This window comes from Ictidomys tridecemlineatus, chromosome 15 (genome assembly GCF_052094955.1).
Source record: "Ictidomys tridecemlineatus isolate mIctTri1 chromosome 15, mIctTri1.hap1, whole genome shotgun sequence".
Classification (NCBI taxonomy): Eukaryota; Metazoa; Chordata; class Mammalia; order Rodentia; family Sciuridae; genus Ictidomys; species Ictidomys tridecemlineatus.
Window position 1 is genome coordinate 57,047,670 of NC_135491.1, and position 16,546 is coordinate 57,064,215.

The 16,546-nt window shown below is 49.8% G+C and overlaps 1 protein-coding gene across 1 annotated transcript; it reads left to right on the forward strand.

Annotated features, from left to right (window-relative positions):
* Positions 1-1,466: 1,466 nt before the first annotated feature.
* Positions 1,467-4,352, forward strand: Hsbp1 (heat shock factor binding protein 1). The gene is made up of 4 exons (XM_078032737.1): positions 1,467-1,625; positions 1,896-1,962; positions 2,512-2,632; positions 4,105-4,352. The coding sequence occupies exons 1-3, from the start codon at positions 1,581-1,583 to the stop codon at positions 2,628-2,630; spliced, it is 231 nt and encodes a 76-aa protein (XP_077888863.1). The 5' UTR covers positions 1,467-1,580; the 3' UTR covers positions 2,631-2,632; positions 4,105-4,352.
* Positions 4,353-16,546: the final 12,194 nt, after the last annotated feature.

Genomic DNA, 16,546 nt, shown 5'->3' on the forward strand with positions numbered 1-16,546 from the left:
AGACTTGAGTCCCTGGGAGACATTTTGCAATGTTTGGAAGATATTTCAGGTTGTCTTAACTAAGGGTGCAGCAGAGGAGACACTGCTGGCATCTAGTGGGTAGAGGTCGGAAGTACTGCTCAACATCCTACAGGGCACTGGGCACCCTCTGCTACCAACAAGGAATTATCTGACCCTGATGCCAACAGAGCTGCTGTTGAGAAACACTGCCCTAAACTTGGGAAACTGAAGAGAATTCTAGAATGGTGGAAAAAGTAAAAGATGTAGTTGACCAACATCTTCCACTTCCTTAATCTGATTACCTCATTCAGCTCCTCTGTGTCTGATTTTTAAAATTGTAAAATGGTGGTAATCATATCACAGAGGTCTCTTGAGGTTTAAAACACGGGTATGTTGCTGGGCACAGTGGTGCACACACACCTGTAATCTCAGTGGCTGAAGAAGCTGAGACAGGAGAACCACAAGTCAGAGGCCAGCCTCAGCAATTTAGCAAGGCCCTAAGCAACTTAGTGAGAACTTGTCTCAAAATAAAAAATAGAAAGAGCTGGGGATGTAGCTCAATGATAAAGTACCCCTGGGTTGAATCCTCAGTACCAAAAACCAAAAACCAGTTACAGGAAAGCATTCTCCAAATACAAGTTTTCATCAACCCTTATGAAAAGTTTTGCAGGCCTAGCACAGGAAGGCAGATCTCTGTGTTAGGACTGGGGTGAGGGATAGGTGGTAAGGGGCAGCAGTGAGGCTGCAGTGGGCGTAACTGGGGAGGGCCTTTGAGTCCCACTGTCCATGGCCAACTCTGGTCCAGTCTGTTATGGACGCTGGTGGGCCTTGTAGCTGCAGCTGACCCCAAAAGAGCCCTCAAAAGAAGTAAAGGATGTGAAGATCGCTGGACCATGCCAGCGTACAGTGAAGGACTCTCCTGGAACTCGAGGTCCTCCACTCCCCAATCCTCACCACTCCGCCTTTACTAAACCAGAACCTGCCCTAAAGGCAGGCAGCATCGCCTGCGGGGGAGGAGCCAGGCTCTCAAGTGGCTGGGGCTCGGTTCCACGATGTGGAACTGGAACACAGGCGCAGGGAGTCCACTGCCACTAGAGAGGACGCCTGCCTCTCAGGGCGGGATGACAGAGGAACCAGGGCTCCAGGGCCCAGGCCTGTCTCTTGGCCCAGGGCGTTGATGAGGGTTTCTGTAAGGTGGCAGGATCCGGCAAGGCGCCCCTGCAACCGAAGGGAACCAGCTGCCTCTCGCCAGGGTCCGGGAAAGGGCCAAGGCCATCCCCCAACTGCTCTGCTCATTCCAGGCGCCCTGGGCTGGGCGCTCCGCGGGACCAAGCCTGGTGGGCGGGGCCTTGAGGCGAGGGCGGGGCCTTGAGGCGAGGGCGGGGCCTTGTCTCGGAACGGAAGCGCCGGGCCTCGCGGCCCTTCCGGCGCGTGACGTGGACTACCGCTCCCACAATGCCCCGCGGTCCCGCGAGCGTGCTGTCTCCTCGCGAGAAGCGGGCGGCTGGGGGCGTCTGCGCGGACCAACGGAAGTGTGGGTGACAGTCTGAGACCTCGCCGCCAAGCTGGGAACCGGAGAGATGGCCGAGACTGACCCCAAGACCGTGCAGGACCTCACCTCGGTGGTAAGGGGCTGCCGAGCTCAGGCCTGAGACCCCCTGCCCGGCCGCGACCCCGCGCGGGCCTCACCTTCCCCGCCCGGCAGCCGCCCCGCGCGGACCCGGCGTGCGAGCCCAGCCGGCCTGTGGGTCGGACCTGACCGAGCGGGGACCCGGGCCCGAGAGGGACGCTCCGCGGAGGCCGAGCCGGGCTGGAACCCGGGAGGCTGGGCTCCCGCCCTCCCAGCAAGCCGCCCCGGGCTGGGTTGGATTTTGCTCGTTCGCTTTGGTTTTTAGGTGCAGACACTCCTGCAGCAGATGCAAGATAAATTTCAGACCATGTCCGACCAGATCATTGGAAGAAATATCCTTTTTTCTCTGTGGGCATTCTCCTAGGGACCTTGGGAGCCTACCCGCCAGAAGTGGTGGTCAGTGGGTGGTTTACAGGCCAGCTTCGGCCAGTCACTTAGAAATTCCTTCCCTGGGTTTTGATGGACCGTGTTCTCGAGAAGGACTGCTGAGGCCTGGGGATGCAGCTGAGCTACACAAGTTCCTGGTTCAGGGAAACGACAGTCCGTTGGTGACAGTTGCTAGTAGGGTCAGTTGTTGGCTGTGAGCCATAACCTTATGAATGGGCTATGAAATTGCCAACTCTGATTAGTGAATGAAGAAACTGAGGGTCAGTAGAGTTGCGAGAACTTGCCACTTCCCATGACTAGTTAAGGGTGGGGCTGGAATTCGACCTGACTTCTGCACTCCTGACCACCTGACCACAGCAGTATCCAAAGGACATTGGGGAAGCCAGTTTCCTTAAAATGGTTGTGTTTAAGACCATAATCAAGGGGACCCGGAGGAAGAGAGTAAGGAATGAGACATGTTTGTGTGCTTCCTGCCTTATCCTTAACTTCACCACTTGATGATATGAGTAGTCGCATTGATGATCTGGAGAAAAACATCGCAGACCTCATGACACAGGCTGGGGTGGAAGAACTGGAAGGAGAAAACAAGATACCTGCCACACAAAAGAGTTGAAGGTGAGGAAGGGCACAACTAATTAATTTTTTTTAAAAGAATACAGAAATAACCTGTGACTATGATCTTGACATCGTCAGTATTTTCTCTAGATCAGTTTCCAGTCATGATCCCAGCACCACCCCTCTACTACAGACTCCATATTTTGAAGATTTTCATGCCAAACTAATAATTCCTTATATAGAATTTATTTTCCCAGTTTTTGTTAATGAGACCTATGTCACCGGTTTTTATTAGTTTTTTTATCAGTTAGACCTATATCAGTGTTGTTTTTTATCAATTAGACCTATATCATGGGCTCACTGTGGGAAAACTCTATCAGTTCAGTAATAACAAATGTGGTTTATTTTTGTTTGTTTAACTTGTTTTTTAAGCAGGTGATAAGTCACCCACATTATCACCTTCTTAAATGCCTTACATTTTAAGGACTTCTTGGGAACATATGACATAGAAGAGCTAAACTGGCTACATTATTAGGCCTTTATTCTTGACTTGATTAAATTTCTACAGAATCATTTTAGATGTCTAATAAAAGACAAATTTGTATACCCATGTAGCAAGACAGATGCACTCTCATCATTCAGTACAGTGAGTTCGTTCATTGTAGGCCTTTGCCTGTGTTTATATGTGAGTGTTGGTGGTGACCCATTAACCCCCCCCCCCAATTTTTATATATTTATTTACTTATTTTTAATATTGAGACTTGAACCCAAGGGCACTCTGTGGCTGAGTCCTTTTAATTTTTTTAAGACAGGGTCTGCCTAAGTAGCTGAGTCTGCCTTCAAATTTTCAATCCTCTTTTCTCAACCTCCTGAGTAACGGATTACAGGTGTGCGCCATTGCACCTAGCTCCAAAAATAATTTTTAAACTCACTTTATCCTATCATATATGTAGCATCTAATTCCCTACAGAAATTAAGATACCAAGAATATCATGTGATGAGAGTACCAAGCAGATTATACAGTGAAAGTTACCTAGTTCCCTTCTTACTTTCTGGTCTTGCCCTGGACCAAATTTCCAGGAACTAAGAAACAAATTTTTCTGAAGTAAAAGATTTGGGAGGTCAAATTGAGTTGATTCACTTTAAGAAAATCACATAACTGCTTTGTGTTATGTTGTTATTATTCCTACTTGGGGATAATTTGGAAAGTGCCCTACCAGCCTTAGCTTCTGGGAAATCTTATGTGGTAGTCAGAAATCCCATGAATTGAAAATTACAATTTTTAATTGCAGGATTGAAGATTGTGACATGACAGGGATAACACACAGAAAGGAATGGGAATAGGAGATGGATTCTGAAATTTTTAAATAAAGATCTCTAATTAAATATTTATTTTTGCTAGAATATTATACAAAGAAAGTATAATTCAATAAAGGATGACCAGAATATTTTTAGCTAACAATTCTGTGCATTATTGTTATTTACCCTCATATGATGAAAAACGGTATTGATGATGTTTCCTTCTTCAACAGGTTGCTAATTACCCTGAAATCTGGAACACCATTTTTCCAAGCCAAGAGAAGACTGAATGGCTTTTTGCAACTAACTACTACTAAGTGTAGACAGGTTTTATATTATAGTGCATTCTTATCACATATAATAAGTTTTTAGAGTGATTTTTCTCTCCAGTTTCTGGAATATGGTATCTTCACATCTTGAAACTTGGTCAGTTGTGCTCTTAATTATTAAACACTAAAATTTTGGCAGTTCCTGCATAAAATTGTCAAACTTTTTAGTGTATTTTTGTGAAGTCCTTTTTTCCTGCCATTCTTTTGTAGTAGTTGCTGTTTGATAAAAGTTGCTGTATAATTTTTTATTAGATAAGTAGTAAATCCTTCAATTATTGTTGGACTTGGTGAAGTAAAACATTTGTAGAGTTTGGATTCTTTCATTTTCAGCACAAAGTGACTGTTGTGCTAACACTAAATAATATGTTGGCGATACTTTCCAAATGGCTAGAAGTTGTTTATTCAGAAGTGTCTGTCACTACTTTGTTGCCAAAACTCCATTGAACCGCAACTTATGACTAGTCTGTGAGATCAGATGCTAAAGTCAGTGAAAAGTAACCACTGCCACTGTACTGCGTTAGCATTTTTAAATACAGGAAATACTCGAATAGCCTGATGTCATGAGGCATTCGTTAGAGTTTTGCATGAGATTCTAATACTTCAGTAGGCCTCTAGTTGTTCATCTACAATGGTTACCACAAAAAAAAAAAAAAAAAAAGGGCAGGATTTTAAACTCAATTATTCCATCCTTTCTTTGAGCTACTGATTGAAAAAGAGAAAAAGAAGAGAGAATATTAAGTCTGTGCCAATCACTTGGCTAGAAAATTATGAATGACTGGTAGTAGGCTCAGGTTTTTGAACTATTTCTTACCTAAATTCTTTCAGAGTAATAATTTTTGTTACTGATTATAAAAGACAGAGTTAATAACATTTGCCATTCAAAACTGCAGTGACCATGGTCTTCATAAAGCAAACCCAGAAAAGAGTAGGATTTAAATCTCCCATATCACCAGTCTTGTTTGTATTGCAAATATATAATATTAAGAAATATTTTGTCTTATTTATAGATTATATGGGGAAAACAGATTCTGTAATAAAGCCACCAGAATTGTCATCCAGCTGCAGCAGCTCTTGGGAGGGGCCAGCAGCAGGTTCTGCAGGGTAACCTGAGTGTGTGCTGCCCCGACTGGGCCCTGGGCCCGCTGCAGCCTGCGTGCAGGGTGTGTTCAGGGCTCTTGAGAGCAATAGAAACGACAGGCTGCTGGCTGTTGGAGGATGGTGCGGATTTAGGGAGGAGTTGACTTCTTTGAAGTAACATATTTCAGAGGCCAAAAATAAAGGTGCCTGAAATCCTGCTATTGAAACTTCCTTGTGTCAACATTTATTTGGTGATGGGTTTAAGCTTTCTCACTGTCGGGTTTCCAGGTCACTTCACCAAGATCTTTTACTCCCTGCACCTGGTTAGCATTTCGTTCAACTAGAATGGTGTAAATAGACAGGGAGGTGCCAACTAAACGTCCCAACAGCGTTGGCTTCCATTTAGTGCTCAGCCCCTTCTCCCACGGGGGGAGGAGGGGGACCACATCCTTAGCCTCATGTGAACGTATCACCTGGTGAGGCCTCCACCCTAGTACAGAAGGAAGGTTCCCGGCTTCTGAGATCACACCTGTGTGAAGTCGAGAACTTCACCTGCCAGCTAAGCTACCAGTGCCCTGAGTGCTCAGGACAGTACAGCTCCACCTAGGTGGGCCAGAGAAACCACTGCACTCTCCTGAGGACACCGCCTCCTCATGGTGTCATACACCCCCCAAACCCCCCTCCCATGGCCTCCGTTCAACCAAACCCCTTCCAGGGCACCTTCACCAGAGCTTCTATCTGCAGGATCCGCCCTGACCTTCCCCAGTCTTTATTTTTCTTTTGCAGTGCTGGAGATTGGCCCAGGGGTGTTCTGCTGAGCCACATCTCTGGTCCTTTTTATTTTTTATTTTGGGACAAAGTCTAAGTTGCCCAGGCTAGCCTTCAATTTGTGATCCTCCTGCCTCAGCTTCCTGAGCTGCTGGCATTACCAACTTGAGTTATCGCCTCCAACTCCCTCCCCAGGAAGTCTTTGCTGCCCTCCCATTCTCCAGCTATCCTTTGCTCATTTATAGGCAGCAAAGGTGCCACTGAGGCAGGTAAGTACAGGTCAGTGTGGAGGCCCACACCCATGGGACCCAGCCTGATGCTTGACCAAATGCCCTGTCTCCCAAGCCCAGAAGCCCCAACAGCTTCCTTGGTTGTCCCCTAATTAACTCTCCTTCAGCCACATAATTTTAAGGTCTTAATCATATTTTCCTATCAATTTTGTTTTCTCTACTTTCATTACTGGCAAAATAGTCCCAGTGTTGACCTTATCAGAACAAGCATGCAATATTCCAGGTAGCTGAAGGCCCATCTGCCTTTGAGTCTTGGGAATCCTACCCACTCTAGAGGCACTGTTGCTATGGGAACCTAGTGTCCTCCAAACAACTTGAAAAAAAACTTTTTTAAATACACTGTTTGCAAGTTGAAGGATTCTTGCTTAGCTAAGTATGGTCCTTTTTTAATTGTATTTTGCATACTTTAATTAGATTAAAATTGAAGAATTCTGCAATGTGTTGTCATAGCCAACCCTGAAAATTAACTGTCAACAATAATGATTACTGAGAGCACCTATTGAAAGCATTTATTTTAAGCCCCTGTACTGTGCTAAATGTTTTGTTTACACTCTGCCCTAATCCTCATGACTACATCCAGCTACATTTTAAAAGAAGGAACTCAGCTGGGCATGGTTGCACTGAAGTCACTGGCCGCAGGAGAGGACTTGTGATTGGATGTTAGTTTCCACCTGACAAAGCACTTTGGAAACAGGAAAGGCATTGCTTCTGCAAGTCGGGGTGGTTTCCCTGCATAAGGGTGTCCTGAAGCTGAGGAGCCTGGGAGCGCCTCAGACACGGCTCCCCTTGTCCCTGCTGCTGAGACTGCCTTCTCCAGCAGGCCCCGCTGACCAGAGCTGAGTATCTGCTGTGTGAAAAGGCACCACCCACCACGCGGATGTGTTGTGGAGACCAGCTGGCTGTGTAGTGGCAGTTACTGCCTGAGGGGCATGGCCTCTGACCAGGTTTTCGGAGTAGCCTAGCAAATGTCCCCTGCCCCAAAAGGAGGAAGAGTGCTGTTTCCCAAGAGTCAGGAGTAACCCAAGGTCAGCATTTGGGCTTGAGAAGCATTTTCTCGCCCAGTCAGAAAGCACAGCCCCTGCTCATGAAAGGGTGTGTGGTAGCCCATGGCAGAAGTCCTCCGGAAGGTGCCCCACTGAGAGCAGCTGGACCCCAGACTGTGTCCAGCTCGGTGCATCCTGCAGATAAAGAATGTGCTTCTCCCTTGCTTTTGTCCTTTCAGAGTGAAAAACTATTTCCTTGGGGGTGTTTCCACCCACACCCTGTGCGGGAGGCCAGTGCCTAAACCGTCCCTGGCAAATAAGACCTGCATGACAGGCTGTGCCCCGTGGTTCCCCTTTGTGGTTGTCACCAGGTAGGAGTTGGAGGTTGCTGAGGTTCAACACGGTGTGCGCCATCTCGGCCTCGCTGGCATTTAGTCCCACCGTTAGGAGGACGGGAACAATCTGAAGGTGGCCTGTGGGTGAGGCCTTCGGGGGAACTGGATTAGGCAGAGCTGTCAGGAAGACCACCCCTGCCCAGTGCCCTGTGATGGTATCCTGGTGCTTCTGCAAAGAGGGAGGGAGAGGCTGGCGCTCCCTGTCCCCCTGTGCTGCCCTGCCACTGAGAGGGCCACCAGTAAGTGCAGCCCCTCCACCTTGAAGCTCCAGGCCCCTGAGACAAAACAAGCCTCTTGTCTCTCCACCTTGGCTAGACTGAGGGGCTGTGCTGTGGGCAGCAGAAAATGAGTCAGTGTGACGGCTGGGGCCTCCACGAGGCAACACCGGGGCCCTCGGCCAGCCCCAGCCCTGTGGCCCACCCCGGGTGTCAGTAGTGCTGAGGTGGAGAGGTCCTTCCCTAACCCGCTCGTGACGCAAGCTGGCCTGGTGTGAGTCTTCTGTCAGTTTCTGGACCCTACAGGAGGGGAGATTCAAGAACAAAGAATTCTACCAGAAAGGAGAAGGGATGGCGGCTGGGTTTTGCTGATGGGCGTGGTGTTGGTTGCAGGCCTCCTAGACCAGTGCCAACTCTGGAGGTACGCACACTAGAGTCACCTCGGGTGCCTTTCACACAGATGACCAGGCAGCGCCCAGGCCCATCCATCAGACCCCATGGGTGGCCCTGATGGCCGTGCAGTCAAGGCTGAGAACTGTGTGTGAGCAGGTCCATCTACACTGACCCTCCCAAGATGCGTTCCCCCAAGCAGGTGGCTTCTGCCAAGCTTTTGTAAACCTAGCTGACACTCCTGATTTGGACAGTTGCGACTTTGGTGCACATTATCTGACATTCAATTCAACTTGTGTCATTTTTACTTCAACTACTTGATTGTGTTTCCGCTGTTAGAACAAAAGGAGTTTGATTCCCTGGAGGGATGACTTGTTAACCAGATTCGGCTTCAGGGAGGCCTGACGCTCAGGCCACCTGCCCTGGGCTCGGGCCAGCTGCCTCACCTGCTTCCTCTGGTATGTCCTAGGAGCACACGAAGGTCATTGACAGTGTGCCCGCTGGAATTTTCCTCCCTCTAATCGGACCTCAGAAGACCCATTCCTAAATCTTTGCCATAGTTTTACTACCTCTTACCTTCTACAGGTCTACACGAGTTTTCCAGAAAGAAACTCTAAACTTTCAATACCTTAAAGCTAAAGGCCTGTTATTGTGTGGAAAACCCAGTTGGTTTTGATGGGGAATCATCAATCATTCCTGGAAAATTAATGTGGTCATTTCTTTTAAAGATAAATTCTTCTGAAAACATAGACCATTTGACTGGTTCTGTTCCAAAATCTTACTGAGGCAAAGGACTGGCCCGAATTCTTTGTGCAGCAGGAGCCCAGGCCTGGGCTGCGCACAGATTGTGGCTCCGGGTGGGGGACGCTGCAAAGCGTGTCCTGACGCGCAGCCAGCCTTTCCCCTGGGTGGGCAGACACTCCACTGGGAGCCAAACTCACATGTTCCTCAATTAGAACCTGTGTTCATCGGGGCCCAGTGAAGAGCCTTAACAGGAAAGCCATCTGTCAAAATCATGCCATCCTGCAAGCAGAATTTTAGAGACCTGTGGTTACAGCAGGTCCTGCTGGGTCTGTGAGCCCCTCAGAACTGTCCTGGGGGCGGGGCGGGGGCGGATCAGATGACGCGTCCATGCCACCAGCTTCACTGAAAGAATCACCCACCAGGGAAGGTCCTCTTAGGGGGCGAATCTCATTTCCCCAACTCAGTGGAGGCTTAGCCTCAGTGAAGACCTAGCTTTGTCTTTCCGTAGTGAAAAGGAGCCCCCAGGACCCCGCAGGCACAGGATTTCTGGAATCACTGACCGAGAACATTCCTCATCACAGACTCTGCCACAAACTTCCTGGGTTTATCCAAGCTAACCTGAGTTCCTGGACAAGACCGGTTACTAATGCCCTAACAAGTTACTGTTTAGCAACTTCAGAATGTGAGGAATCTTTTTGGACTAGCACTAACAAGCTGGCCGGAAATGCTTTGAAACTAAAATCCAAAACACACCAAATTGGTGTGCTAGTCGGTCTGCTTCTGTGCTGTTTGGGTATGTTTGCTTTGCAGTTCTGGGGATTGAACCCAGGGCACTCTGCACTGGGCTACATCCCCAGCCCTTTTTATTTCTTTTTTGAGACAGGGCCTCCCTCAATTGTCCAGGCTGGCCTTCAACTTGCATGCCTCCTGCCTCAGCCTCCCAAGTGGGGTCACAGACATGCCCCACAGTGCCCAGATTTCATGCTGTATTAAATATTGCTGTGACATTAGGCATGTCCTTGCTTGGGAAATAACTCCACTGTCCTCTCTTGGGCTTTAAAATCTCCTTGGAAGATGCCCCTGTGTTTGGTCTGGGCATGTAACAGGGTTCACGTGACGCTTTACTATATCCCTTGTGGCTTTGAACTTACCATGTTTTTTTTTTTTTCTTTTTCCCATCTTCTTTTCCCTACACTTCCCCTTCCTGATCTCCTCTCTGATCTCTCCTCCCTAATCTCATTTTCTCTGAATCACCTCTGTAAGGCCCCGTGTCCTAGTGGATGGGCAAAATCACAGCCTTGGGGACAGGAGTGCCCCGGGTTTCTCCCTTGCTAGCAAGCAATAAAGGTTCTTTTTCTCAAACCCACGCCCTCGTTACTGGGTTGGCACTGGGGACAAGGACTAAGCTTTTGGCAACAGGCACACCAGCAGAATCCCTCAAGCCTGGTGGTGATTGCTCCTCTGTATCCACTGGCGTTTGTTTTCTGTATTTTGGTCTAATAATGGGGATTTAAACAGAACGCTCATTGAAGTTATTTCTTCCTTGGAGACATTTACCTTGGGGCAGTGATTCTTCAACTGTGATTCCTGAGCAGCAGCAGCAGCATCTGGGAACTTAGAAATGCAGATCCCAGGCCCTGGCCTGCCTTGTCAGGAGTGGGGCCCAGCTCAAGTTTGATACATACATCCAGGGCATTCTTGTCTGGATCTGGAGTGAGAAGCAGGCCCTTAGGTGTGGACTGGAGTTTTCTAGATCTTAGGGTCAACAGGGTCCGAATGAAAGAACCCCCGTGGCATTGATTGACATGTGTTTCCCAGATCCGGCTTTTAGATCCTGAATCAGTCCCTGTGGGGCAGCAATGGCAGCATATATTTTTAAATTATCCCAGTTTGTTATTTGTGATAAATCTCTTCCCAATTCCCACGTGGAGAGGAATGAGCAGTAGTGCCCTCGTGCCCCGAGTCATCCCGGCAGGTGCTAAGGTACTTGAAAAGGAGCTGCTTCTTAATTAGCCAGCACAGCGAGCCCTGGCCTGCTCGGCCTCTCTGGCCTTCTGAACCCAGGTGAGCGGCCCCAGCCCAAGGAGCTGAGCGCCCAGGGCCCTTCTCCACCCAGACTTGGATCACTCTAAATCAATTTGCCTCTCATTAAAATGTCCTTCAGTGAAAAAATCATTTCAAGTCTTAGGCCACAAAGAATAGCCAATCATTCAAAGCTTCCTGAGTGCTTCAGTTGATTAAAAAGGTTTTAAAGAGCATGGTAAATATTTTACCAGAAGGATAAGTTATTCAATAAGAAGATTATTCATTTAATAACTGGTAATTCATTGGTTCACTTGTCTTTATTTTCATGAAAGTGTGTTCTTTTAACCTGGGTGTGCTTTCTCTGTTCCCACAGCGGATTAAGCCGTGGGGTGATCTGATAACTTTATAATACATAAAAGGATTTAAATATCACTTAGCTTGTGAAAATAGCAAGTTTTCACTGATAATGGGAATGATATCTATAAAATCAACTTTTAGAAGATATTTTAGATGATTTTATGCAATTTCATATACTTAAAAAACAGTCGTGTTTATGTTTTGATAAAAGAATGAGATGTCATTCATCTCTGGGGGGAAATGACTGGTGCAGAACTTCTTCCCCTCCAGGTAGGAAGGGAGGCCTGTAGTGCTTAAGGCAAAATCTAGGTGCTGAGTCCGGCTGCTCGTGGTTCAAGTTCATTCCTATGACAGACCTCGAATCCTCTCAGCTCTAGCACTGGCTGATGGGGTCTTCAGCAATGGGGTGTCATGGCCTCTTGTTCACGGAGCCCAGAGGTGAGGGTCTAGGGTCCATCCCTCAGCTCCACTGGCTGCCAGTGCCCGTGTCACTTTCCCTCATGGTGGCCCCTGTCCCCAAGCATGACCTCTGGACCCCACTCCCACTCCCACTCCCCAAGTCCACCTCAGTTAGAGAGGGAATCTACCCACCCCCAGAAGTGCTCTCTCTGCCTTCTCATGGTGTTCTCTGTGGTCTATGCCCAAGTCACCTTCACAGTGTAAGGGTCCGGCGAACGTCGGAGGAAGAGACCACCAAGAGACCGACTCATGCAACAGCAAAAGGGGGTTTATTGAGGATCCAATCCAGCACGCTGGGGCTCCAGGCTCACTCAAGAAGGGAGAGCGGCCAAGAGCCCCGAGCAGGGGTTGAGCAGTGCTTAAGTACACTTTTGGGGGAGGGCGGGGGCTTTGCATACATCAGAGCAAATCATCATGAGGCGCGGGAAAATTGAACCACAACTCTCAAACACGATTAGTCCATTCATTGGCGGGAACAGGTCGGGTGGGGGTGATAGGTCACTCCTAAAGAGGGGGATACATTTAAACTGATTGGTTTGGGCCCTGAATGCCTGCGTGCCAAGCTGCACAGGGTCCTAGGTTATTTAACAACTCAATGGTCAGTACCGGGCATTGTCTTAACTGCCTCAGGAATTTCAGGTTCTGTGTGCAGTTCAGAAACTTTACAATGCCTCGTCCTTCACATTTTAACTCAGGCTTTGCAGCTTAGAAACTTTACCCTTTCAGCAGGGACCCCGGTTCCTGGATTGGGCCCATCCAAATCCATCAGGCCCTCAGCTTAATCACATCTGTAAAAGTCCCTAATTCCTAACGAGGTCACATCCACAGATACTGGGGTTTGAGGGGCAGCATATTTTTGGGGAGGACCATCAATCTCAGCATTGTGCCTTGGTTTCTCCAACTCCCATGCCACCTGCCCACCTGCCCAGACTTTATGTAGAAGTTCTCCTGGGCCCTGCCTGGTGTCTGCCCTCGCCCCAGCAGGCTAGTTAGTGGGCAGTTCCAAGGTATGAGCCAGAGAGCCTCCCCCGGGCACCGACCACAGCCGTTCAGGGGAGAGTCTGCCCCCAGGTTCTCCGAGGCATATATAATGGCGTCTTATATGGCCTACATGTGGTGCAGGATGCACCTGTCCCCTCCCGTCTGCTGGGCTCCTTAGAGAGTTTCACGTTAGAAAAGTGCTCCGTGTTTGGTTCCTCATCTGCCTCTCCTTGGTGCCCATATCTCAACCCAGTCCTCAGCGGGACTCGGTCTGCCCGTGGCCGCTGGCGCAGCTGGCTTCTGTCTGTGCTAGGTGACGCCCTGTCATCTCCCCCATCCTGACACACCAGCCCCCTCTCAGCTCCCTCCGGCTGTGCCTGGCATCTGCCACTTGCCCCGAGTCTCACCCCTTTCTTTCCTGTCTCAGAACTCATCTCCGGGCGGCTGCCTCAGCACTCCCCGGCCAGATCCTCCAGTACCTCAAGGGTTGATTGGGTTTGGAGAAATTAGGTTTTTCTTTTTTTTTCTTTTTTTAACATAAGCAAGCAAATTGGGAATTTAATCAGGTCTAACATTTATTTGAGGCTTCTGACAACTTGTTTGCAGAAAGTAATTGCTCTGGAGCTGCAACTTTAGTAATCAAAGAGAAGCTCAAGAAAAAGTGAAAATTGCAAAAGAAAGAAAAGTAATAAATTTGAATTAGCAGTTCATTTCCCCCAACATTTTTTAAGGAACATTTTCAAACACACATCGAGGCTTGAGGTCCCTACACCAGCACCTGTGCACATCCGACTCCGCCCCCTGCGGGGCGGCTCCCCCCCTCCATCCCAGCAGGACTGTTTTCATTCCATGATCCACAGACTGCTTGGGGCTCTTTGGGGAAGAGCGGATTTGGGTCCAGGCTTTTCAGTGTCATCAGCCCCGGAGGGAAGCCGGTCCCCTCCCCAACATTCCCACGTGGTCCCTGCACACCTCCCAGAGCCTTCCCCCCTGTGCAGGCACCCACTCCCCCCTCCACCTGGTGACCTGCCACTTGATCTCTCAGACTCAGCTCAGCTAACCGCTTCCCTTAAGGCCCCTCGATTCTTCACGTGTCCTGCCTGTTCGCGGAGGATCCTCAGGGACTTGGGCTTCTTTATCTGCAGGTCCCCTCTGGCACCCAGCACAGGCCCTGGCACGTGACAGGAACACAGATGTTAGGTAGAAGGACCACACAGAAGGCATAGAACTAGCTGGAACTTTGTAATAATGGCCCCTCTTCTAAAGCAGCTAAATCAAGGCTTGAGTTCACGCCGCCCGTCCCTGTGGTCACAGCTGGAGGAGCCTGCGACATCCCCTGCAAACGTGCCCAAATGAGCCGCAGTTCTCCATGCAAAGGTTCAAGGTGGCAGCTAGGACAGGAAGCCACTTACCTAAGGCGGGTGCTCCACCCAGTGGAAGAAGAGTCGCCCTCAACACGGTGCCCCGAGGCTAAGGTGGAGAGACAGGCTCACGATCCCACAGGACACCCCAGGACGTTCAACGTGCCAGTGTCCAGAGAATTCCCAGGAAGGGGCTGTGGGAGAAGGTGTTTCCAGAACAGCAGGAAAAGGCCAGCGCTGCCTGGACGCGCCCTGGACGCCACTGCCTCCCTGTCCCCCGCAGCCCTTTGCAGTCCTCCCCACTCACTGCCCAGCGCGGCTGATGGGCCGCTGGACCTTGCTGTACTGGGCTGCTCGCAGCCTCTGTTTGGCACAACTTGGGGGATCTGGGGTGGCCCCGTCAGCAAAAGCCTGATGGAGAGGGAGGCTCCGGCTCCCAGAGATGGGCAACATCAGAAGAGAAGTCTTCCCCAGGGAACCCGCGTGATCAACACCCGCAGCCCCCAGAGAGCTCAGCAGTGCTGCAGGCTTCCCCTGGAGATGTCCATCTTTCCTCCCAAGATCACCAGCAGCCAAAAAAACGAGATTTCCCGCCCGTGTCTTTCTTATTGTAGGCTTCATCTCACGACTAATGAAGGAAAATTTGTCTACCTACTCCCTATTAAAGTGTGCAGATTAAATTTTCTTGCAACTGTAGGTAAAATAATAACAATTCAGAACAGACAGAATACCTCCATGCCCCGAAGCCTACGATTCTGCAGATTGTATGACAAGTTGCACTGGCTTTCTGGGGTCACCTGGAAACAGTCCTCCTTGCAAGGGTCCTGGCACAAAATATATGATCAGCAAACACTTGACACTGGCGATATACACACCTGGAAAGCTGTGTTCAGAGGAAAACAGACCTAGGGAGTCACTACCAAAGTCCACAGTTGCACTCACAGGGGAGAAAGACCCCCTGAATACCATCTCTGTACAGGCAAGACTCACACAGGCTCAGGCTACCTGGACGTGGATACCAGGTGAGCTCTGGATTGGATACTCACCACCTGCCCCACCACCCCCTGTCAAAGCCTGTACAGTAAGTCAGGAACCAAGGGACAGGGGATGGACATCTACATTCCTTACCCCTGCCCCTCTTAGCGGCAAGTGACTAGTAATCTACCTCAACTCAATGAAGCAGGGAGGGCTTATGGTAACCCCTAGAAGTGGGAGTTTGGGGGCAGATTCAGGCATGGCTGAATCAGGTGCTCAAGCTCCTCAGGAATTGACTTCTGGTAAGTTGGCAGTCGCCATCATGGCGAAATGGCCACCAACATCCAAGGGTTGCGTCTCACTGGACGGGCCTGGGTCCTGCCATCTCTGAGTCAATTGAAGTAATTAGAGGAATAGAATAAATTAATTGGACAGGCCTGGGTCAGTGCCTCCATAGAGACCAGGTTGGGAATTAGCTACTCTTCAAAGCCCTGGACTGGGCATAGGGAGGACCAGCACTGCCCAGCAGAACTGGGTGCTGTTTCCAGGCAAAGCACAAGCCTCAGCCTGGCCAGCGGCAAGTTCAAGAAGGGTCCAGCTGCCAAGTGCCAGCCTCTCCCACTCCCTGAACCCCACCCCTCACCCGCCTCTCCCCAAGCAGCCCACAGCGCTGCTCCTGACACGAGACATCGAGCTGCTGTTCTGACCCGACACGGAACCCAAAGAGGAGCCTCTGGTTCGCAACTCAGTTTGAGTCTCCTCCTGAGCTTGCAGCCAATTCATGGCTCCAAAAAATTGGAAACTCCACGGAATGCCAGGACCTCCCAGGCCTGTACCCCAGTGCCACATTCTGGCTCCTCGTCAGACCCTCCCGGAAAGCTCCTGCCACAGTGATCCCGCAGCCCGCCCCCCTGCACAGATCTGCCGGATGCTCTGAGCACTGCCCAGAGCGTGGCAGGTTCCCAGTCCTCCCCCCTGGTGTGCAGGAAGTCACGGAAGTCACGGGAGGCATCTGGGGGGGGGGGTAAACAGGGACCGGGGAGCGCCAGGTGTGCATTCAGAGGGGACAGCCAGGTGTGCATTCAGAGGGGACAGCCAGGTGTGCATTCAGAGGGGACAGCCAGGTGTGCACTCAGAGAGGACAGCCAGGTGTGCAATCAGAGAGGACAGCCAGGTGTGCATTCAGAGGAGTCCGAGGAGGCCGTGGAGCACTGGTTTGGGGTGGGGCCCACCTGGTTTGACCCCCCAGCTCTAACAGCAGAACTGGCCACACTCTCTGTGGGCCTGGTCCAAGATGAAAACTCGGGGTCTTCGTTCAAAATGAAG